The following is a 25,185-nucleotide window of genomic DNA, read 5'->3' as shown; positions in this document are numbered from 1 at the left end:
TTTCCACTTTTGTTTTGGTTTGTTGGAGTAGAAGCAATCTGTCTCCATTGCAAGGAAAAGGGAAATCCTTGGCCTTTGTTTCAAAACCAATTATTGTGAGATCTGTTGAAAAGGATTCACAAAGGGGAGTGATCAGAATATTGCTCAAATGAGTTAAAATGAGAATATTGAATATTCAAGAGGTTCCTGACCAATCAACAAATAATTACTTGCTATCTTTTCATACATCCCCCTTCACTTGGGCATGATAGGAGTTCAAAACTTTCAAACCAACCACATCTTTAGGATTACTAAATTACCTTATATGGGAGTTTCAATGTCATAGTGGCCCCAACTTAGTCTCACAAAGAGATTAGAGACCTTTAGCTCTCCACCTTGGGCCTCCGGGTGGTTAAGGATCTGGGTTCTTGGCCTAGAGAGGCTGGCCCTCTGGATTTTTTTCCAGAGTCTCCCTGGAAAAAGAAGAATTTTCAGTTGCAGCCAAGCCCGATGGTGGACACCTCCATTTTGTCAGTGAAATGGGGGATGATCTATCTAACTGAATGAAGTGAATTGTGAAAGATGTCTCACAAGATGGAGACAGTGTTCTAAAGATTGAATGAAGGTTGGCTGTACTCTGCGGCCAGGTTTTTTTCTCCAGAGATCATGTGGTTTACCAAAACCACAGGTGTTCCTGCTCTCAGTGCTCTGACTCCGCCCCTGCCTCAGTCTACCTCCTGGTAGCTTGGAGCCATGTGTATATATACTTCATGGGAAGCACACATTAGCTGCTGGATGCTTTGGACATCAGCCCTGAGGGCAACATGCCCCCCAGTACAATCTCTCCCTCTCAAATAAATTATAGAGATTAAAAAATCTCTATTTTGCCTCAATTTCTCACTGGGAAGCCTACAAAATGTAATGCTGGAGAAACTGAGGCAAAATAGAGATTAGAGAGTTTTTACTAATTTATTTGAAAGGGAAAGATTGTGCTGGGGTATGTTGCCAGAAGGTCTTTATCCTTATCAAACATGCTGATGATTAAGAGGGAAGGGTGGTATTGCAACCTGGGGATCGAGGCAGAATAACTGAGGTAGGATAATTCAAAGGAGACTGTGGCATAACAATATTAGATTAAAAAAAAATTAAGGCCAAGAGAGGTTAATTTACAGCACGAATTGGAACAACATTCCTCATTACCAGATCCAACTTTCTTTCTATTCCATTGCCTAGAACTAGATAAAATGGATAATAATTTAATTTGTTCTCAAGTCAAAGAGGGCAAGCCTAACTTTATTAGTTTTCTTTTCAATGTTCCATTTTTTTTAAAATTTCATTTTAACATAGTAATTATCAACAAAATGCTAAGCCAGGTAGATGTAAAATAGCTAAAACTATGAGATTGGAAGAATAGTAAATTTTTATAAGATGGCAAGTCTTCATAATTTTTTTTTTGGGGGGGTTATTCTAGTCTATTATGCAAAGACAAATCTCATTAAATTTGAAAAGGCTTATTACCAGACTAATTTCCTGAGAGGCTACAACAATTCTTAAGGTATCTCTATCAAGTTACCAGGAAGACAGGATCTGTATTGGTAAAGAGAATACACTCTCTCTCTCTTTCTCTCTCTCTCTCTCTCTCACACACACACACACACACACACACTCACACACACACATACACTCACACACAGAGACAATTACTAGAAGTAATCAGTAACACAAGCCTTTATATTAAAACACAAATAATTCAAAAATAAAATCAAGCCCCAAACTTTGAATTATTTGTCATTTCTTTTTAAAGTATCCACTAAATTTAGAAAACTACTTCTTCAATTATCCAGTGGACCTGGAACCTTATTATTATGAGTATTTCATCCATTAATGGATAATACAACTTACCTAGAATAGTTTTAAAGTTGTTTTCTATTGGTAAAAGCCATAGACAGAAATAACTAGGCACTAAAGTCAGTTGTTTCTAAAGCACTGACATAGTACATATGTTAAATAGAGTATATATATGTTAAATCCTTGCAGCTCTCAAATTTTGACACCCTAGGGCAAAGTCATAACTACCTAACCCTAATTATGTCTCAGGATATATATACATATATATATATATACATACACACACACACATATACATATACATATCAATATAAATGAAATATAAAAGTATAAAGTCAAGAGTAACATTAGTGAGTCTCTTTTTTCCTTCTCCCTTCTCTCTTTCCAAAATGTTGAATTTTTTTTATCACTAGAAGACAGAGTTGTATTATTATTACAAATGGATGTGTATTAGAATTCAGATGTCAAAAGGTTTCCAATATTGCCTGAGTCTATTTATGATGATAGAGTTATGAAATAAATCTATCAGTATAATAATATATAAACATTGTCATTTTGATTCGCTTTCAAATAAATTTTAGTAACAACTCATATCCAGAATTGTGGTCAAAGAAGGGGAAGGGAAAATCATCACTACTCTATATTGTAAAATCCATGATAAGTTTTGATTTCCAAGAGATAAAAAGACTTTGGAAAATTAAATTCTCAAATAACACAATGATGAAAAACCATTCAAAGAAAGAATAAGAAAATCTTGATTTTGTCCCATTAATTAATTAATTTCTAATTAACTATGTGATCTTAACTGAGTCTCTTCTTTAAAATTAAGGACCTGTTGATTACTAAATTTCTTTTCAGCTCTAGAACTATGTTTCAAATTTTTATAGGAAAGCAGTTTTCTATTCTGCTATTATTATTTATTTTGCAGAGACTTTAAAAGGATTAGTCATTCTATTTTCAAAGGCAAAAATAAAAGCACTTCAATGTGGCAAAGGAGATTCACCCAGGATCACTCTGGAAGTCTGGAGCAAAGTGAAAGCTATCATTAAAATTTAAATCCTCTATTGGAGCGATCTTGGGCAAGTCATTTAAGAATCAAATTTCTCACTTTTAAATGAGGGGATTGAACCAAATGGTCTCTAAGGTCCCTATCAGATCTATCTCTATGATTCTCTGAGCCTAGGATAAATATATTACTTTTCCTAATAATCTTAAAATTTTTGCCAATATCACCATTGTGATAAGCATTGTCCAATATAAAATGCTCTTCTATTGAAGGCTATAAGCAATCTGCAAATTAAGAATATTGAAGCAGATCTCTATTTCACCCATAAACATTTGGGGTAAGATTGCATCTTCAGAAGCAATGACCATCCCTTACATTGAATAGGATATTTTACATGCAGAAAGGTAAATATCTTAAGTCCTTCTATAAATTGTCACTGTGTTTAAACAAGGCATATTTTTAAAGTCTTTCAAGTTACCAAGACATTATGTGTTTGGGTACCAAATGGCCTTAAACATCCTAAATATGACCTATCTATTTATTTATTCTGACCTAAACTAACAACACCAAGGTCCAAAACCAAGGAATACAAAGAATATATCACATAATGATCACAATAATGTAAAGGCAAACTTTGATTAATGCCAAGACTAAGTCTGCCTTCAAAGGACTGACTCCTTTATTTCAGAAGAGAGGTAATAGACCAAAAAAATATATGCTAGAATGTACTATATATTTTCTACTATTGCTGCTGCTAAGGATGAAAGCTAGTAATTATTTGGGGTTTTAAGGTTTGCAAAGAACTTTTCAGATTATTATTATCTTCTTTAATTAATTAATTATTTTTAATGATCTCATTTGATCCTCACAAAGTTGTGCTGTTATTAACTCCATATTATAGATGAAGAAACTGACATTGGCAAAAGTTAAATGACTTGCCCAATGTATATAGTAAGGTTCTATGGTTGGATTTGAACTTGGATATTACTGACTCCATATCTAGTATTCTATCTTCTACATCACTTAAACACTATTGGAAGATGATCGATGGTGTTTAAAATTAATAAAACATTTTTTTAAATGCAAGTATCGTTTAAGATTTTTTTAAAGTAAACAAGTTGAAGAAGAGAGTGCATTTATAGTATAATTCCCATTTATTCTGTAATTTATGAGGATAGGGAACACTTCAATTTAAGTATAACATCTTTAAGGTTAAGAAATTCACTATGCTCTATTTTTCATTCCAAGTGCTACTTCTAATTTCTGGTAAAATGCATGGACACGTTCTTTCTGAGCTGGCCAATGCAAAATACATTGAGACTTAAATATTCCTCTTCTTAAACAAAGGGCATGATTCAGTTTATAATCTGGAATGTCTTCAAGAAAGATCAGTATGATGGAATCTAGATTTTGTTCAATTGCTTGCTGGACTGCATGGTGTACCTTGAACCTGAAATTAAAAGGGAATAGTTAGCCTGAGTTTTCCTTCAATGCTTCAAAAGATTCTTTATTTAATTAGTATGGATTCTTCCTCTATTAACACATATCACAAACTATCATTATTATGATATTGTTACTACATATTATAAGTACCATGATTATTACTACTAGTATTAGTACTAGTACTATTACTACTACTACTACTAGTCCTACTACCACATGTGTTATCTCATCTCCTAGGTTTTATTGGTGATGTTCAGTCATTTCATTTGTGTTCAGCTCTTTCTCACCCAATTTGGGGTTTCTTGGCAAAGACCTGGAAGGGTTTGCTATTTCCTTTTCTAGTTCATTTTACAGATGAGGAACTGAAGCAAACACGGTTAAGTGACTTGCCCAGAATCACAACTAGTAGGTGTCTGAGATCAGATTTGAACTCAGATAGATGAATCTTCCTGACACCAGTTTCAGCATTCTATCCACTGCATCACCTAGTAAATTGTAATAAACTGAGTGACTTGCCCCAGATTACTCAGCCATATAGTCAATGTAAGTCGAGATAGAATTAGAATACAGAACTTCTTAACTGCATGGTTTGTACCCTGTTCACTATGCTTTTAGTTTTCTAATATGGAATATAATCTCTCAAATCAATGTTATTATAATGTGTTTTCTTAAAGGATCTTAAATATGGAGTATAAGAGAATTTTAGACGATATTTAATCTCTTACATTTTACACTTGAGGAAACTGAGAATCTGAGATTAATTGGTTAATTTAAGGTACCCGGCAGAGCTGGGATTTAAATCCAGGTCTGAAACCACATGACCTCTTTAACCTTTCCCAGTTCTCTCAGCAAACCATTCCTGCTCTAGATATAAAATCCCCCTGAAAAGAGTTGACACTTTTTATAACTAATTCAACTATAGAATCTTTGAATTTCATATCTCTTCATCTTTCTGCTATTCTTGCCCACCAATTCTCAATTGTGGGCTATCCTCCCCATTCCTCATCTGTATTTGTACTGCCCAAACTGTTGGAAACTGTTAGAATGAGTCACACAATCATGGAGATTAGGTTCACAACAAAGTGCTAGCATCTATTTTCAAATGAGCCCTCACTGCTGTATATCAATTATTTTATTCTTCCTTGGTTTAACTCTATCATCATCTCTCAAATACCTTTTCAAGTTCAAAATTCTAGTGACTATGTATTGCTCAGCAGAAGACCTTAATTCCTACTTTACTGAGAAATCCATTGCATGATTTTTCATTTTCCTAGAATCTCTCTATATTGTTGACCATTCCCCTCCTTTTGGGGGGTGATCCAGTGCCTGAAAAAATAGTGGTCCTTCTACCAGGTAAGATTAAATCTCCTCTAATTATGCTTCTAATCCCACCACTCCCTTCTGTGGCTCCTCTGTTGACTTGTTTTTTTCATCTCCAAACTTTTTCTACACAATTTTTCCTCACAGTCCACAGAAGGGATCATGTCCTCCCCATGAGTAAAATAGTCAAAAACTTCCTTGACTGATTTTTGGCATCCCTTCAAACTTTTGATCTATATCTCCCTTCCTTTTCACTGCCAAATTATCTGTAAGTCGCCTATACCAGCTCCCTCTGTGTGCTTACTCCCCACTCACTTTCAACCCCTTTGCTTCCAGTCCTACCACTCAAAATATCATCAATGACCTCTTTATCTTTAACACCCAATGGTTTTTCTCTTAGACCTTACCATGCTTAAGATTTTATCAGATTTTGACACTATATGTGATCCTTTAACCCTATTCTTTCCTCCCTTGGTTTCTTACTCTCTTCATTTCATGATATAAGGCTATTTTACCACCTTCCAGTTTCCTTTACTGTGTCATCCTCTATCTCCTACTTCCAAAGAGTAGACAACCCCAAAGCTCCTTGTTGAGCTTCCTTGCCTTGGAGATCTCTCTTAGATCTGTATATCATCTCTACAGAAATTGCTCATATATCTAGTCCAAATCTATCTCCTAAATTGTAATCTCACACCAACTACCTTTTGGACATCTTTGCCTGAAAGTCTCAAGTTCAACATATGTCAAAGAATTTCCCTTTCAGTTTTTTCTTAAAAAAAAAAAAAAAAGCTCTGAATTTCAGGAAATGTTATATATGCATATATGTATGTATATATGGGGGCAGCTAGTTGGTACAGTAGATAAAGGGCTGGACCTGGAATCATGATGACTTGACTTCAAATCCAGTCTCAGGCACTTGCTAGTTCAGTGATCCTGAGGAAGTTGGTTAAGTTTTGCCTGCCTCCGTTTTCTCATATATAAAATGTGGCTAATAATAGCACTTATCTCACAGAGTAATTGTGAAAGTATGAGATCATAATTGTAAAGCACTTGGTCCTTTATTACTATAATGGTATATAATTGTTAACTATTATTGTTATTATATTGTATATATGCACAAATATGTATGCATATATAATATATCTGCATGTATGTAGATATATAAATATATATTTAATATATGTATTATGTATAATTACACATATATAGGAGGAAGAAAAGAGGGGAAGGAAAAAACCCTTTTATTAAGTACCTTCTATGTGCAAGGCACTGGGTTAAGTGCTTTAAAAGTAGTATCATTTGCTCCTCACAATAACACTGGGAAGTAAATGCTGTTATCATCTCCATTTTGCAGATGAGGAAACTGAGGCAGACAGCTATCAAATGACTTCTCCAAGGCCAGCCAGCTAATAAGTGTCTTGAGGTCAAATTTGAACTTTGTTCTTCCTGGACTGCAGACCTAGTGCTCTTTGTACAATAATCCCACCTAATTGCTTTTATGGGGCAACTGGATAGAGTACCCAGTCAGCAGACTCCTCTTTTTGAGTTCAAATCCAGGCTGAAACACTTGATGGCTCTATAACACTGGGCAAATCACTTAATCCTATTTGCCTCAGTTTCCTCATTTGTAAAATGAATTAGAGAAGAAAATGGCAAACTACTCCAGTATCTTTGCCAAGAAATCTCAAATGGAATTACAAAGAGGCTGAAACAACTAAACAACATTGCCTTTATGAAAAGAGATCCCTAAATATGATATTAACTTACCTTTTACACAAGGGATCTTTCAAGAGATTTCGTGTTATAACAAAAATAATCTTCTTGCTCCTTTTTATGCTGTGTACAATTGCTTCAAGTTCAGGCATGCCAGCTTCAAAATCCCTTTCCTCCAGACAGAATCTGAGGGAATGGTCTTTTTCTTCAAGAGGAGAAAAATGCTTCCAGATCCATTGTGCATCTTCTCGGGCATGGACCACATAAGCTGCATAGTCAGGCTTCTCTGCCTGGTGATCAATTTCTTTGAAACCAAGGACTCGGTGTATGGTTACATTCCAGTAAAAGGCTATTCTCCAGCCTTGAAAGTGGACAAGCATGACAACAAAGATCAGAATGAATAGGAAACTGGTATTTATCATGAAGAGTATCTTAAAAGGGGCACTATCTTTGCAGGGAGCAGTATCAAAGGCCATCACTAAGGTAGCATGATATTGTGGTGGAGTGTTGCAGAGGTAATGATTAGGCTGATCCTTGATATTTGTGTGGGTTCCATTCAGCCAGTTAGCAAACCAAGCTATACTTTCACAAGTGCAATCAAATGGATTGAAACTCATATCTAAAACACTCAGATTCTGGAAAGCAGATCCAAAAACACTCTTCTCAACAGATGTTATAAGATTCTTTTGCAGGTTCAATGATTTCAGGAATGTCTGATCATCAAACAGAGAGTCTGGGAGTAAATTCAGATTGTTTAATCCTAAATTAATCATCTTTAAATGAGATAAACCCTTAAAGACATCTGCTGGAATTTCATCAAAGCCATTAGACTCTAAATTAAGTATGTGAAGTCGAAAAAGACCTTTCAGAAAAAGAACAGGCCCACCAGGATTAGCATGTTTCCAAAGTCGAGCCAAGTTATTGTGCTGCAGATCCAAAATTTCCAGTTGATTGAGTCCTTTTAACATTTCATCATTTATGTTTGCTATGTTGTTGTTGCTGAGGTCTAGGATGGTCAGATTCTGAAGAGGATGAAAAGGAGATGGAGAAATATCCAGCTGTTTGCAAGCTACTCTGCGGAGCATCAGTCTTTTGAGGCTTGGGACTGAAGTAAATGAGTCACTGGTCAATGTTAGATTTTTGTTATAGGAAAGATAAATCTCCGTGATGTTTTCCAGACCTTTCCACTCTTGACCTGTAAGTTCTTGACTAATTTCATTCAGGCCTAGGTCAAGGATTTCTAGATGGCCCAACCAAGAGAATGCTCCAGTCTCTATCCGAGAGATTTTGTTTCTAGTCAAGTTAAGAATAAGTAAGGGAGAATGAGCAAGGGATAAGAAGGTAGCATTGGTTAGAGTTTTTAAATATGCAAAGGAGCTGGATAAAATTATATGTCTCAGACTTGTTAATCCTGTGAACATATTAGTGGTAATGCCCAAAAGGTTATTATCCTCTATGCTAAGATATTCCAAACATTTTAACCACTGGAAGGAAAAGTCATCTATCTTAGGAAAGGAAAACATGGCATTTCTTGGTTTACTGAAAGTTCTTTTCAAGTTCAGGTATTTTACCTTAGAGAGTCCATAAAAGGAGCGAGAAGATAGGTAGCCTATATTATTATACTCCAACCCAAGCCATTCCATATGTGAAAGCCAAGCAAAGGAGTCATTAGCTATTGCTGACAAACCATTATGGGAAAGGTCAAGCATAGTGAGATTTGTCTGGTTCAGACCTCTGAAAGTCATGTTGGAAATGTTAGTAAGTTGTATGTTGCTCAGAGAAAGGATCCGAACACTTGTGCCTGATAATTCTAAACAAAGCTCTTCTGTAAGTACGGGCCCGAGCTGAACATTGTTCAGAGAAAGACCATATAATTTTCCAATTGACTGAAAGCATCCTGGAGAAAACTGGAAAAATAAAAAAATAAAAATTAGTGGTTATTTTATATCATGACATAGTTCTATAACCTTTCAAAAAAGTAGGAAGCCAGGTGGTACAATGGGTGGACTTTAGGGTCTAGAGTCAAGAAGATATGAGTTCAAATCCTCTGTCAGACACTTACTAGTTTTATGACCTTACGTAAGACATATAATCTTTATTTGCCTCAGTTTTCTCAATTGTAAAAATGGGGATAAAAATAGTACCTACCTCCTGGGGTTGTTATGAGAATCAAATGAGATAAAAATTGTGAAGTGTTTAGCATCATATCTGGCATGTGGTACGTGCTTTATAAATGCTAGCTATTTAGTACCTAAATTGGATATAGTTTTGCTTTTCTAGAAAGTTGATCTGCCTAAATTCCCAAGAAGTTATCTTGTGTGAAACTGAAAAGGAAGTGGAGAAGTGGACAGAGTATTATACTTGGGCTCAAACTCCATCTCTCTTCTAGCTATGTGACTGAGCAAATCCCTTAATGTACCTATGCATCATTTCCTTATTAGATAAAATTGATGTATTTTATTTATATTTCTTAATTGGAAGGCAGCATGGTACTGTGGATGGAGAACCAGCTTCAGAGATAAGAAGTACTTGGCTCAAGGTTCTAGCCTAAAATAGATTATCTTGTAGATTTGGGCAAATCACATAATCTCTCCACTCTTCAGATACTTACTAAATGTGTGACTCTGAAAAAAAAAATACAATTTAATCTTTCTGGGCTTCAGACTCTTCATCTACAAAAGGAGTTGGATTTAATGGTCTCTAAGGTCCCTTCCAGCTCCTAGAGAAGATCGTATAGATTGCAAGCAGGTAAGGATATGAATTGGAAGAGGAAGTTCCCTCCCTGGGAGGTCTCCACACTGATAAAATCACAGTTTGGGGATTAACATCATTCTTCCCCCAAAAAGATCACCCTATTTATCTTACAAAGCTTTTAGAAAAAAATAGTTTATAAAGCTTAAATAATGAAACAAAATTGAGTAATAAGAAATATCACTCTCCAAATAATCTGGGATTTTCTCTGAAAATCTAAAGAATATAAAAGATTTTGATTATTATATATTACACCCAAATACAGCATTGTTCATGTACTTGAAGAAGTTCTTTCCTTACTATGTGACCTTGAATAGATTACTTATAACTTCTCTGAGTTTCTGGTTCCTCAACTGTAAAATGGTAATGATATATTTCTACTTATCTTTCAGGACTGATGTGAGGAAAAGTTAATAAGAAACTACAGAGGCTAATATAAAATTTAGATTCTAAATTCTTAGGCAGTATTTTCTGGGGAGTCACTATGTACAATCCACTTTGATTAAGGTGTCTTGTCAGTGAAAGTAGAGAAGATGAAGGGCTGTGTTCATAGTGGGCTTGGAATGCTAGACAAAGGAGCTTGAATTTGATTCTATGGGCAATTGAGAGTTCTGAGAAGTGTCAAGAAGCAGTAATAATAATAAAAATAGCAATAACAAAAACATCACATATAGCTCTTACTATGTGACAGCACTGTGCTAAGTGCTTTTATAATTATCTCATTTCATCCTCACGACAACTCTGTGAGATATTATTTATATTATTATTATCACCCCCATTTTGCAGATGAGCAAACTGAGGAAACCAGAGGTTTAATGACTTGATCAGGGTCATATAGTTATTTAGTGTCTGAAGCAGAATTTCAACTTTGTTTTTCCTGACCACCTGTTGCTGCAATACCCCCATTTCTCAAAAATAAAAAAAATAATCAGAATGTTGGTGGCCAACATTTTATTGATGAGTCTCTTGACAATGTGTGTCCTTAAACAAAAGACACATGATAGTTTCTAGCTTGTTAAAACTCTCAAAACTTGAAATCCAGTTTTCAGGAAGTCAGGATCACCTCTATGCTAGGACAAGATATCAAAGTAGAACTCCAGTGAAATTTCTTTCTCTTGACCTGGGTCGGGGGACCCAAATTTCAAGGGATGCATGAACTTGGATGGAAAGCTAATTAGCTTTATTTTTCCTAACCTTTGGTTTTCTTTCTGATTTTATATATTTTGTATTAAAAAAAACATTAACCAGGGTGAGCCAAGATGGTGGAGAGGACACACATTTCTTTCTGACTTTCTTCTTCTTCTTTTTTTTTTTTAATTTTTATTTTTAAATAACTTTTTGTTGACAGAACCCATGCCAAGGTAATTTTTTACAACATTATCCCTTGCACTCACTTCTGTTCCGATTTTTCCCTTCCCTCCCTACACACCCTTCCCCAGATGGCAAGCAGTCTTTTACATGTTAAATAGATTATAGTATATTCTAGATACAATATATGTGTGCAGAACCAAACAGTTATCTTGTTACACAGGGAGAATTGAATTCAGAAGGTATAAATAACCCGGGAAGAAAAACAAAAATGTAAGCAGTTTATATTCATTTCCCAGTGTTCTTTCTTTGGGTGTAGCTGCTTCTGTCCATCTTTGATCAATTGAAACTGAGTTAGCTCTCTTTATCGAAGAGATCCACTTCCATCAGAATACCTCCTCAAACAGTATCGTTGTTGAGGTATATAATGATCTCCTGGTTCTGCTCATTTCACTTAGCATCAGTTCATGTAAGTCTCGCCAGTCCTCTCTGTATTCATCCTGCAGGTCATTCCTTACAGAACAATAATATTCCATAATATTCATATACCACAATTTACTCAACCATTCTCCAATTGATGGGCGTCCATTAATTTTCCAGCTTCTAGCCACTACAAACAGGGCTGCCACAACCATTTTGGCACATACAGGTCCCTTTCTCTTCTTTAGTATCTCTTTGGGGTATAAGCCCAGTAGAAACACTGCTGGATCAAAGGGTATGCACAGTTTGATAACTTTTTGAGCATAGTTCCAAATTGCTTTCCAGAATGGCTGGATGTGTTCACAATTCTACCAACAATGTATCAGTGTCCCTGTTTTCCCACACCCCCTCCAATATTCTGCATTATCTTTCCCTGTCATTCTAGCCAATCTGACAGGTGTAGAGTGGTATCTCAGAGTTGTCTTAATTTGCATTTCTCTGATTAATAATGATTTGGAGCATATTTTCATTTGTTTATAAATAGTTTTAATTTCTTCATCTGAGAATTGTCTGTTCATATCCTTTGACCATTTATCAATTGGAGAATGGCTTGATTTCTTATAAATTAGAATCTGACTTTCTTCTACTACCCTTATATTAATTTTGAAATCCAGCCTCTGAATTAATTCTCGACTGGTAGAATCCATGAATATTGGAAATGCAGTAAATTACCTGCAGAAGATAATTGCAAAGATTGCCAGAAAAGGTCTATTTCAGTCAGGCATAGGAGGAGGTGGGCAGGTGCAAAACGCGTATGCAGACTTGGGGCTATATGTGGTCTCTGTGAGGAGGTACAGACTCCATGTGGTGGGGAATCTATGGGGAGGCATCAGGCTATTGTTTCCAGGCCGCAAGTCAGTAGATCAGCAGAGAACTTAGAAAATATCCAGCACAAACACTGAAAGTAAATAGAAAACCCCTAAACTCCAGAGTCTCACAGGACTTAGTCATACTCAACAAGCACTGGGAGTGAGTCAGCACAGACCCAGCAGAGCTGTGATTGCTTTGCTGCCACCTATAGAGGAAGCTTGGAAAACCTCTTTTGTCCTAAAAGCAGATCCTAACTTAAAAAAAAAAAATGAGTAAAAAGGCAAAGAGCATTATAGTTAGTTTCTATGGTGAAAAAGAAGAACAGATTTCAAACTCTGAGGAGACTAAAAGCAGATTGTCTCCAGATGGAGCCCTAAATGGTGATATACCCTGATCCTCATCACACAAGGCTCTCCAAGAAGAAATTAAAAAGGATCTCAAAAGAAAGCTAGAAGAAAAATGGGGAAAGGAAAGGAAAACTTTGCAAGAGGGTTTGGAAAAGCATATAATTCATTAAAAGATAGATTTGACAAAATGAAAAAAGAAAACAACTCCCAGAAAAACAAAATATGTGAAATGAAAAAGGTAAATAACTCCCAGGAAAACAGAATTTGTGAAATGGAGAAAGAAAATAATTCCTTTAAAAAACAAAATTTGTGAAATGGAAAAAAATTCCATGGAACAAAACAACTTATTTAAAAACTCAATTGGACAATTAGAAAAAGTAAACAAAAATAAATGAAGACTAAAAATCAGAACAGAATAAATGGAAATGAAGGACTCGATAAGACATCAAGAATCAGTCAAGTAAAACCCCCCAAAAAAGAAAGAAAAAATGTAAGGGAAAACAACTGACCTGGAAAATAGATCTAGGAGAGACAATCTAAGGATTATTGGATTCCCTGAAAACCATGATGAAAAAAAGAGCCTAGACACTATTTTTCAGGAAATCATTGTAGAGAACTGCCTTGATGTAATAGAATCAAATGGTAAAACAGCTATTGAAAGAATTCACTGAACAACACCTGAAAGAGAGCCCAAAATTAAAACTCTAAGGAATACTATGGCTAAATTTCAGAACTAGTGGAACAAGAAAAAAAAAAATATTACAAGTAGCCAGAAAAAAAAAAAAAAAAACAACAATTCAAATATTGAGGAGCTACAATAAGGCTTGCTCAGGATCTAGCAGCCTCCACCTAAAGGATTGAAGGGTCTGGAATTTCAAAGGCAAAAGAACTTGGAATGAAGCCAAGAATAAACCACCCCCCTTATTTTCTTCCAGGGAAGGAGATGGACATTCAATGAAACAAGTGAATTCCATTTATTTCTGATGAAAAGACTGGAGCTAAACAAAAAATTTGACCTCCAAATATAGGACTCATGAGAAGCATAAAAAGATAAAAGGAACTCTTGAGAACTGTATTTTAATTATGGGTATACATAGAGAGTGCATGTATAATTTGATTTTACTGTTATAATATAAAAAAGGAACAAGAGGGGAACGTGGAGGTAAAATGAGGGAAATTGCATCTCAGGAAGAAGCAGAGGAAACATATTATATTCGTGGGAAAGTAGGGAGGGGTATGAACATTGTGTGAATCTTATTGTTATCAGATTTGGCTCAAAGAGAAAATATGATACATATTTGGTTTATAGAGAAACTTCTTTCACCTTATTGAAAAGTGGGAGGGGGAGGCAAAAAGGTAAGGGGTAGGGTAAATAGAAGGAAATACAGAAATAATAGGGGAAAGGTATAAGAAAAGGGGAGGAACTCTAAAGGGGGAGGGCTACTTGAGGCAAGGGGTGCTCACAAGCTAAATACTAGGGAGGGGGGAAGAGGAAAAGGAAAGAGAAAAGTATAATCTGGATATAATAAGATGGCAGGAAATACAGAATTAGTAGTTTTAATTAGTACAGTTAAAATTAGTAGTACAGTTAAAAACTGTAAATATGAATGGGGTGAACTCTCTCATACAGTGGAAACAGATAGCATACTGGATTAAAAGCCAGAATCCTACAATATGTTATTTACAAGAAACACATTTAAAGCAGAGTGATATATATGGAGTAAAGGTAAAAAGCTAGAACAGAATCTATTATGCTTCAGGTAAAGTAAAAAAAAAGCAGGGATAGCCATCCTGATCTCAGATCAGGCAAAAACAAAAAAAAAGAGATAAGGAAGGAAACTATATCTTGTTAAAGGGTACCATAGATAATGAAGCAAAATCAATACTAAATATATATGCACCCAGTGGTATAGCATGAAGATTCCTAAAGAAGAAGTTAAAAGAACTGCAAGAAGAAATAGACAGCAAAACTATAATAGTGGGAGATTTCAACTTTGCTTTCTCAGAACTAGATAAATCAAACCACAAAATAAATAAGAAAGAAGTTAAAGAGATAAATAGAATACTAGAAAAGTTAAGTATGATAGATATTTGGAGAAAACTGAATAGAGACAGAAAGGAGTACATTTTCTTCTCAGCAGTTCATGGAACCTATACAAAAATTGACCATATATTAGGACATAAAGACCTCATAATTAAATGCAGAAAGACAAAAATAGTAAATGCATTTTTTTCAGATCATAATGCAATAAAAATTCCATTCAATAAAAAGCCAGGGGAAAATAGACCAAATAGTGATCAGAAACTAAATAATCTCATCCTAAAGAAGGAATGGGTGAAAGAGCAAATCATAGACATAATTAATAATTTCATCCAAGGGAATGACAATAATGAGACAACATACCAAAATTTGTGGGATCCAGCCAAAGCAGTGATAAGAGGAAATTGTATATCTCTAGAGGCTTACTTGCATTAAATAGAAAAAGAGAAGATCAATGAATTAGGCTTGCAACTAAAAAAGCTGGAAAAAGAGCATATTAAAAACCTCCAATCAAATACCAAACTTGAAATTCTAAAAATAAAAGGAGAGATTAATAAAATTGAAAGTAAAATAAAAAATTTAATTAATAAATAAAACTAAGAGCTGGTTTTGTGAAAAAACCAACAAAATAGATAAATCTTTAGTAAATTTGATTGGAGAAAGGAAAGAGGAAAATCGAATTGTTAGTCTTAAAAATGAAAAGAGAGAACTTTCCACTAATGAAGAGGAAATTAGAGCAATAATTAGGAATTACTTTGCCCAACTTTATGCCAATAAATTTGATAACCTAAGTAAAATGGAGGAAAAATATAGGTTGCCCAGATTAAAAAAGGAGGAAATAAATTGCTTAAATAGTCCCATTTTAGGAAAAGAAATAGAACAAGCTATTAATCAACTGCCTAAGAAAAAAATCCCCAGGACCAGATAGATTTACATGTGAATTCTACCAAACATTTAAAGAACAATTTACTCCAATACTATGTAAACTTTTTGAAAAAAGGACTCTTACCAAATTCCTTTTATGATACAGACATGGTATTGATGCATAAACCAGGTAGGATGAAAACAGAGAAAGAAAATTATAGACCACTCTTCCTAATGAAATATTGATGCAAAAATCTTAAATAAAATATTAGCAAAGAAATTACAGAAAATCATCCTCTGGATAATACACCATGACCAAGTCAGATTTATACCAGGAATGCAGGGCTGGTTCAATATTAGGAAAACTAATAGCATAATTGACTATATCAATAACCAAATTAACAAAAAACCATATGATTATCTCAATAGATGCAGAAAAAGCATTTGAAAATATCCAAAACCCATTCCTATTAAAAAACACTAGACAGTATACGAATAAATGGACTTTTCTTTAAATTAGTAGCTAGCATCTATTTAAAACCATCACTAAGCATCATATGTAATAGGGATAAACTGGAACCATTCCCAATACAATCAGGAGTGAAAAAGGTTGCCCACTATCACTATTACTATTCAATATTATATTTAAAATGCTAGTTTTGACAATAAGAGATGAAAAAGAGAATAAAGGAATTAGAGTAGGTAATGAGGAAACCAAATTATCACTCTTTGCAGATGGTATACTTAGAGAACCCCAGAGAATCAACTAAAAAGCTATTAGAAATAATCTACAACTTTAGCAAAGTTGCAGGATACAAAATAAATCCACATAAATCATCAGCATTTTTATACATCACTAACAAAATCCAACAGCAAAAGATGCAAAAAGAAATTCCATTTAAAATAACTGTCAATAGTATAAGGAGTCTATCTGCCAAGGGAAAGTCAGAAACTATATGAGCAAAACTACAAAACACTTTCCACACAAATAAAATCGGATCTAAAACAATTGGAAAAATATCAAGTGCTCTTGGATAGGTCAAGCGAATATAATAAAGATAACAATGCTATATAAACTGATCAATTTATTTAGTGCTATATCAATCAAACTCCCAAGAAACCATTTTCCTGACCTAGAAAAAATAACAGCAAAATTAATCTGGAAGACCAAAAGGTCAAGAATTTCAAGGGAATTAATGAAAAAAAAATCAAATGAAAATGGTCTAGTTCTACCAGATATAAAACTATATTATAAAGCAGGGGTCATCAAAACCATTTGGTACTGGCTAAGAAATAGAATAGTTGATTAGTGGAATAGGTTAGGTTCACAGAACAAAATAGTCAATAACTATAGCAATCTAGTGTTTAACAAACCCAAAGATCCCAGGATTTTGGACAAGAATTCAGTATTTGACAAAAACTGCTGGGAAAATTGGAAACTAGTATGGCAGAAACCAGACATTGATCTACAATTAACACTGTATACCAAGATAAGGTCAACATGGGTTCATGATCTAGACATAAAAAATGATATTGTCAATAAATTAGAAGAACATAGGATAGTTTACCTCTCAGACCTGTGGAGGAGGAAGGAATTTATAGCCAAAGAAGAACTAGAAATCATTATTGGTCATAAAATAGACAATTTTGATTATTTAAGTTAAAAAGTTTTTGTACAAATAAAACTAATGCAGACAAGATTAGAAGGGAAGCAATAAATTGGAAAAGCATTTTTACACTCAAAGATTCTGTTAAAGGCCTCATTTCCAAATTATATAGAGCAGTGGTTCTCAAATTTTTGTTCTCAGTATCTTCATGCTGTCAAAAAACTATTGAGGATCTGTTCAAAGAGTTTTTGTTCACATGGGTTATATTTATAGCTATTTATTATATTAGAAATAAAAAAAATAATTTTGAATTCTTAGACCCTCTGAAAGGAGGGAAAATTTGAAACAGAACGTTTTTCAAGGATCAATGTTGAAAAATTACCCATGCATATGTTTTGTAAATAAAAAGCTAAAATAACAAAAGAAACAAAACAAAACAAAACAAAACAAACAACAACAAAAAACATTAAGCAGAGACAAGGTCAAGACTGCTAGAGAAATTCATGTTACAGAAAATGATTAAAAACCTGTGTGTGCTAGGACCACCATTTTTCTGATGCAAAGTCCTTCACCACCTCACCACACCCATCCCGATGGCCCCACAATTCTCTCACCACAACCAGATTGTTCCTAGCTTTTCTCATGCAGAGTCTTTGTCAAAGCACATAAAACATCCAGCTGTGTACAGTTGGGTCCTCAGAGTTGGTAAGTGCTTGAGACTAGCAAAGTCATCAAACTGTTACTAATCAGATGTGTTTCCAAATAGAGGTGAGAGGGTGGCCACCTCCAGAGAAACCAAGTTGCACAGTATCCTTATTAGACATTCTAGTCATGTTCGGACAAAATAAGTATTCTCCTTTGTTAAATGCTCAGTTACTTGCAGGTGTATCATTTCATTCCAACCTTGAGCCTTGTCTCAGAGAGACACGGACATGGGATCTAGAACTCATGTCCAACTAGACCCCTAAAATATTACTTCCTATTAAATTCTAGATTTCCAATTTTTCTAATATTCCAGCAATCTTCCCTGATCCAGTTTGTGTAATTGGATATTGAGATCATTGCCTTGGGGCTGATCTTTTTTCATCAGCTCCTCTCTCTTCCCTATCTTACCTTCAACATCTACACCCTTTCTTTAGTTCAGGGGCTGAGAATGAGGAGAAATGAGAGGAAAAAAATCAAGCCAAAAAGAGATTAAAAGATGAAGCCAGTCCCTAACAAAATGAGTACTCTGAGGAAAACTGCAAATATTCTTCACACAAGCAGATATCAGGTAGCAGCTTGCTTTTTTTTTTTTTTTTTGGCAGCCAATTAGCATGCAATAAGTATAATTGATGAAATCAGAAAAAAAAAAGTGAGTCATCTCTAAATCCTAGTTACTGAGTCTGGCTAATCTAAAGCATAATATTCAGAAATAAGAACCAATTCTCCTTAATCAAAAAAGATAGAAAGGCAGAGTGGTGTTCTAAGAAGAATGATATATTTGGAGAGAGAATCTGTCCTGTTGAGTGAACTTGGGCAAATCATTAACCTCTTTACACTGTTTCCTCATTTACACAAGTGACTTCTGCAGCAGAGGTTCTTAACCTCCTTGTTTTTTAATCTGACATTTATATTTCAGCATCAGTCTTCCATTATAATACTATGTATTTTATTTTGTGCATTTAAAACATTCTGAGTAGGGATTCCTAGCTTATCTATTAATAAATAAGCATTTATTAGTCTTTCCCAAAGGAATCCATGACAACAAAAAAAGATTAAGAAATGCTGGTTTCAAGATCTTTGTCTAAGATCCCCTGCTAAATTAAAATCCTATTTCAATTGGAAATTTGTCTGCAAAATAATGAACACAATGGGACAATATTTCTTTATGAAAAGCAAGGAACAGAACAAAAGTTAGTTACCTCAAAGGAGAAAAGGCAGAAGGAAATTCTGAAAATGATCTAATAGGTTTATAACTCTGACCTATGGAAGAGACTTCAGGATCATCTCATTTAACTCCATGAGTTCAACAGGCCAAGGTTTCCTCAATTTCCCTTTAAAGATGAGGCAATTTGGAACCACAGAAATAAAATCTGTGGTCTAAGATATATCACTGTTAATAAGTAGGTAAAACATGAACCTAGATTACCTTACCTCTCTTTCTAAGGTGGTATGTATGCAGATATGGTGAGCTCTCTCTTGGGTGTAACATATCAGAAAACATAGCATTTTGAACAATCATAATGGAGATTCTGACCTTCTTTATTAGGTATTTCCAGGTGTATCATTTCATTCCAACCTTGAGCCTTGTCTCAGAGAGACACGGACATGGGATCTAGAACTCGTGTCCAACTAGACCCCTAAAATATTACTTCCTATTAAATTCTAGATTTCCAATTTTTCTAATATTCCAGCAATCTTCCCTGATCCAGTCTGTGTAATTGGATATTGAGATCATTGCCTGGGGGCTGATCTTTTTTCATCAGCTCCTCTCTCTTCCCTATCTTACCTTCAACATCTACACCCTTTCTTTAGTTCAGGGGCTGAGAATGAGGAGAAATGAGAGGAAAAAAATCAAGCCAAAAAGAGATTAAAAGATGAAGCCAGTCCCTAACAAAATGAGTACTCTGAGGAAAACTGCAAATATTCTTCACACAAGCAGATATCAGGTAGCAGCTTGCTTTTTTTTTTTTTTTTTTTTTTGGCAGCCAATTAGCATGCAATAAGTATGATTGATGAAATCAGAAAAAAAAAAGTGAGTCATCTCTAAATCCTAGTTACTGAGTCTGGCTAATCTAAAGCATAATATTCAGAAATAAGAACCAATTCTCCTTAATCAAAAAAGATAGAAAGGCAGAGTGGTGTTCTAAGAAGAATGATATATTTGGAGAGAGAATCTGTCTTGTTGAGTGAACTTGGGCAAATCATTAACCTCTTTACACTGTTTTTTCATTTACACAAGTGACTTCTGCAGCAGAGGTCCTTAACCTCCTTGTTTTTTAATCTGACATTTATATTTCAGCATCAGTCTTCCTTTATAATACTATGTATTTTATTTTGTGCATTTAAAACATTCTGAGAAGGGATTCCTAGCTTATCTATTAATAAATAAGCATTTATTAGTCTTTCCCAAAGGAATCCATGACAACAAAAAAAGATTTAGAAATGCTGGTTTCAAGATCTTTGTCTAAGATCCCCTGCTAAATTAAAATCCTATTTCAATTGGAAATTTGTCTGCAAAATAATGAACACAATGGGACAATATTTCTTTATGAAAAGCAAGGAACAGAACAAAAGTTAGTTACCTCAAAGGAGAAAAGGCAGAAGGAAATTCTGAAAATGATCTAATAGGTTTATAACTCTGACCTATGGAAGAGACTTCAGGATCATCTCATTTAACTCCATGAGTTCAACAGGCCAAGGTTTCCTCAATTTCCCTTTAAAGATGAGGCAATTTGGAACCACAGAAATAAAATCTGTGGTCTAAGATATATCACTGTTAATAAGTAGGTAAAACATGAACCTAGATTACCTTACCTCTCTTTCTAAGGTGGTATGTATGCAGATATGGTGAGCTCTCTCTTGGGTGTAACATATCAGAAAACATAGCATTTTGAACAATCATAATGGAGATTCTGACCTTCTTTATTAGGTATTTCCAGATTTTCATCAATTGGATTCCTTTATACAGAGCTCAACTTTAAGTCAATGATATCATTTCTTACCTCTTTCAATTGGTTTGAAGACAAATCAAGTTTCCTCAAGGATGAATTACTAAGATAATCAAAGTTTTCCTTTTGTAATGTGTGAATTTTGTTGTTAGCTAATAGAAGTTCCTGGAGATTTTCTAGTTGTACCTGAGTTCCTAATTTAGTAGATGATAAGCCACTGTGAGATAGATCTAATATGTGTAAATTCTGCAGGGGAGAAATTAAAAATAAAAACATATTAGTTTTCCAATTAAAAACAACCTTAAATACATCTCATAATTATCTCTAAAGCCAAAATACCACCTATAATTATTACTTGAATTCTTATGATCATTATCAGTTTGGGTGCTCCCTCTAACAATATACAATGATATATAGATGATCATGTTCAGGACATCATAGATTTAAAACTGGAGAAGTCAAAAGCTAAATTCATTGCCTTCATTTTACAGATGAGGAAACTGAGGCATAGAGAGGTCAAATAGCTCAGGTTCACATAGCAAAAAAATATATGAGGTGGGGCTTGAATCCTCATCTTCTTGATCCTAATTCCAACTTTCTATATACTCCTCTCATGTTTCTCTCTGAAGGTTGAGATGACTAGAAAAGTCATTACCATTTTGCCAACCATTAGATCTTAAGCTTTTCTATATTTAGCTAAGCCTGTTGTTGGATGAGAGGCACAACATATCTTTTAGAGGGTGCATTTCAATAGTATAACCTTCAACATGATCATGACCTTTATTAATACTATTAATAAGGAACTGAGAAAGACTTTAGTGAAACATTCTATTAAAATGTGGGAAAAGCTATGCTAGAGGTTTTTTTTTTTTTTTTTTTTTTTTAATAGTAACTAATGTTTAATTGGACTAAGTTGAATTAAACTTCTGGCTGACAAAAGTACAAAATCTTTTGGCCTATTAAAAATACCATTTTTAAGGGCTTAATTTCATAATATTAGTAGAATTAATTTTATTTCTTTTCCCAAAAAGAAAAAAATAAACTTAATAATTATTGTAAACTCTCTCATTATGTATGAATAATCACTTAGAATATGAAACACTTTAAAAAATGACATGTTGATAAAACTAAATAATGATTTCATTTATTTATTCATTTGATCATTCCACTCCAGCACTCTGATTCAAATTAAGAAGAAACATTAGAGCTATGGAAGCATACTATTTAAATGTGAACCACTAAAAGGATATTTTGAAGTGTCAGTTTTGCCTTACTGTGTTTCCCCCTTTATTCCTATTTGATGACAATGGTCAGGAATTGTTACGACTCTCCCTAAAAATCTCATCATTCATCATCTCACAGAGAGAATCAATAACACTAAAGTTTCCTTTCAATGTCCTATAAGATAAGAGTTGGTCAACATCTATTCTCCCTTCCTGGTCTTACAACACATGTTCTAAATAGTTGCTATCAGCTCTAACTTATAAAATTATTATTACAAAAGGAAGCAATAAAAGCTGGGTTTTTTATTTGGGATTTGGACCCGTGAGTTCATTGACTCCTGCCTTATTTTTGTTCAGATACAGAGGAAAGACCAGAGAGATACTAGATACTCATAGTCATCTGTTTCAGTTAAAGAAGCCAAGAAACAAGCAGTTTTGTGGAATGGTTGGATAGAGCATCAGACCTAGAGTCAGGAAAATTTCAGTTCAAATCTAGTCTAAGACACTTAGTAGTTGTGTGACTCTGGTTGAGTAATTTAATCCTTATTTGCCTCAGGTCCTCTTCTGTAAAATAGGGACACATTAAAAAAGAAAATAGCAAATCACTCCAGTACCTTTGTCAAGAAAATCCTGTAAACTCTGTGAGGTCCTGTGAAGTCAGACACAACTAAACAACTGAATAGCAACAAGCATTTATGTAGGATTTTAAGGTCAACAAAGACTTGCACATATATTATCTCATTGGATCTTGGATTTGAAAGGAAGACCTGGGTTTGAATACTACCTAAAACATTTACTAGCTGTAGGGCTCTGGGCAAGTCATTTTCTTACTCTTACATATAGCCAGAGTTGTGTCAACTATAAAAAAATAATAATAATAACATCTATATCATAGGGTTATTATAAGAATCAAAAAAGATAATCTATGTAACACATTTGCAAATCCTCAAACTTTATATACATGTTAGGTGTTGTTGTTGTTGTTACCATTCACGTTATCTCTGGGAAAAAAATAAGTTTATATTACCTTTAAATTTATAAAAGGATTGTTACTGATTTTTTTAAAAGAATTGAACTTTAAATGAAGTTCCATAAGACTTATGCAGGAGGCAAACATGGCATCAGAAATCTGGGAGAGCTCATTGTGTTGAAGGTTCAAAACTTTCAACTGAGGCAGCCTCTGACACAATTCCGGCTCCAACTTTGAGATGCTATTGAATCCTCCATCCAAAATGACAAGTTGGTTATATCTTGTAAGATTTGCAGCTGGCAATCTTTTCAGTTGATTATGGGTGAGGTTCAAGGTTGTGATGTTGGTTGGAAGATCAGCAGGAATTTGGGTCAATTTCAAGTGGCTGCAATCAGCCACTTCTTGTCTGACAACACAATTTTTTACAGATTGTGTGCACACTATCTGAAGGGGCAATAGCCCAAGAAGGAAGTAGCTCCAATAGGACAAACATCTTTCCATGCTTCTGTTCTGCAAAAGAATCCAAAGCATGTACATTATTAATAACGCATGATTTTCTAAATAATTTGTCCAGATTGCTTGTTATGTATACAACCAAAATAGTCATGCCTATTTTGATAATGTAATAAGAGTTGCATTATGGATACAGAAGGATCTTTAGAATCAGGAGAGATCTGTGTTCTTCTCACTTCTGACAAATATTGGCTATATGATTATAGGTAAATCAATTAATATCTGAGAATCTCATTAATGACTCAGCCTGCAAGATACATAACAAGTATCAATTTGCATTGATAAAGTAAGTTTCTACCCTCTATCAATGAAATCACAGCTCCAATTCTTGCACCCATTTCCCCCCCAAAAAAATTACCAAATCAATGGATTTCAAGAACTGTGTTGTATAATGAATATATAGGTGCACCACTCCCATCCCCCAACACTTCTCTTCCTTACACTTTAGCAATGTTCCTCCTTTGTACTTTGCATCTCCCATATCTGAACATTTTCATTGACTGTACTCTAGCCTGGAGCATTCTTTCTTCTGGCCTCTCTATACCCTAGCTACCTTAAAACTAAAATTTAAAAACATCAAACTCCAAATTCAAGTTAACTGGTAATTCTTGAGTTACAAAGCTTTGCTGATCTTTTCCAATTTTGATCATCAAATCAATATCAATAATATATGGTAAACATACATGTGTTAATTGAAGGATACAAATTCAATTCAACAAATGCTTTTAAACATGTATCATGGACAAAGCTTGAAAAGTGTAATTGACATATCTGGCCTTAGAATTAGAAAGACTATAATGTAGATTGGCTCATTCAACCTCTTGATATGTTCAGATGATTCTCGATGATGGTGCTTCCCAACCTGAGTTACAGATACTACATACAAGATAAGACACTTTTTGAAAGTGTAAGGAAAATATTTGGCAATTGAAACATTTTAAAAGTAGGAATATTAGTGAGAAAAATGTATCAATCAAAGAGAAAATAGCAAGAAAGTAGGGAAGTAGTGAGAAAAGAAATGTTATAGTGTACCAAAAAAAAAAAAAATGTGAAGGATACTGCTACAACAATAATTCCTATTGACCAAAACAAAATGAATGAGTTTTACATATGAAATCCTTTTTATTTTAACTAGGACAAATAGTAACAATGACTTAATGAATAGAAGAGGAATTAATTGATTTCTTTGATAAGCCAAAACTCCAAAATCATTTCCAATTGATGAGGTAACAAAATATCTGGCATACCATTGAAGAAGTATCCCCCTTTTTATTAGTTAAGGTCATGAAGTTTTAATTCTGCTCACAAC

General features: G+C 34.2%; 1 protein-coding gene across 1 annotated transcript; it reads right to left on the bottom strand.

Annotated features, from left to right (window-relative positions):
• Nucleotides 1-3,964: 3,964 nt before the first annotated feature.
• On the bottom strand, nt 3,965-24,601 carry TLR3 (toll like receptor 3). The gene is made up of 4 exons (XM_051965059.1): nt 23,421-24,601; nt 21,225-21,416; nt 7,364-9,216; nt 3,965-4,283 (listed from the first exon to the last, which is right to left on the bottom strand). The coding sequence occupies exons 1-4, from the start codon at nt 23,898-23,900 to the stop codon at nt 4,058-4,060; spliced, it is 2,751 nt and encodes a 916-aa protein (XP_051821019.1). The 5' UTR covers nt 23,901-24,601; the 3' UTR covers nt 3,965-4,057.
• Between the last annotated feature and the right edge of the window lie 584 nt (nt 24,602-25,185).

The sequence above is a fragment of the Antechinus flavipes genome, chromosome 6 (genome assembly GCF_016432865.1).
Source record: "Antechinus flavipes isolate AdamAnt ecotype Samford, QLD, Australia chromosome 6, AdamAnt_v2, whole genome shotgun sequence".
Classification (NCBI taxonomy): Eukaryota; Metazoa; Chordata; class Mammalia; order Dasyuromorphia; family Dasyuridae; genus Antechinus; species Antechinus flavipes.
Note: the sequence above shows the minus strand (reverse complement) of the source record. Positions and strands in the feature narration are given on the sequence as shown.

Coding starts and splice junctions, on each gene's coding strand:
- TLR3 (XM_051965059.1), bottom strand. CDS start 23,900: ATGTACATGCTTTGGATTCTTTTGCAGAACAGAAGCATGGAAAGATGT. Junction 21,417..23,420: donor ATCCTTTTATAAATTTAAAG/GTAATATAAACT, acceptor TCTCCCCTGCAG/AATTTACACATATTAGATCT. Junction 4,284..7,363: donor AAAGATCCCTTGTGTAAAAG/GTAAGTTAATAT, acceptor TTTTAATTTCAG/GTTCAAGGTACACCATGCAG.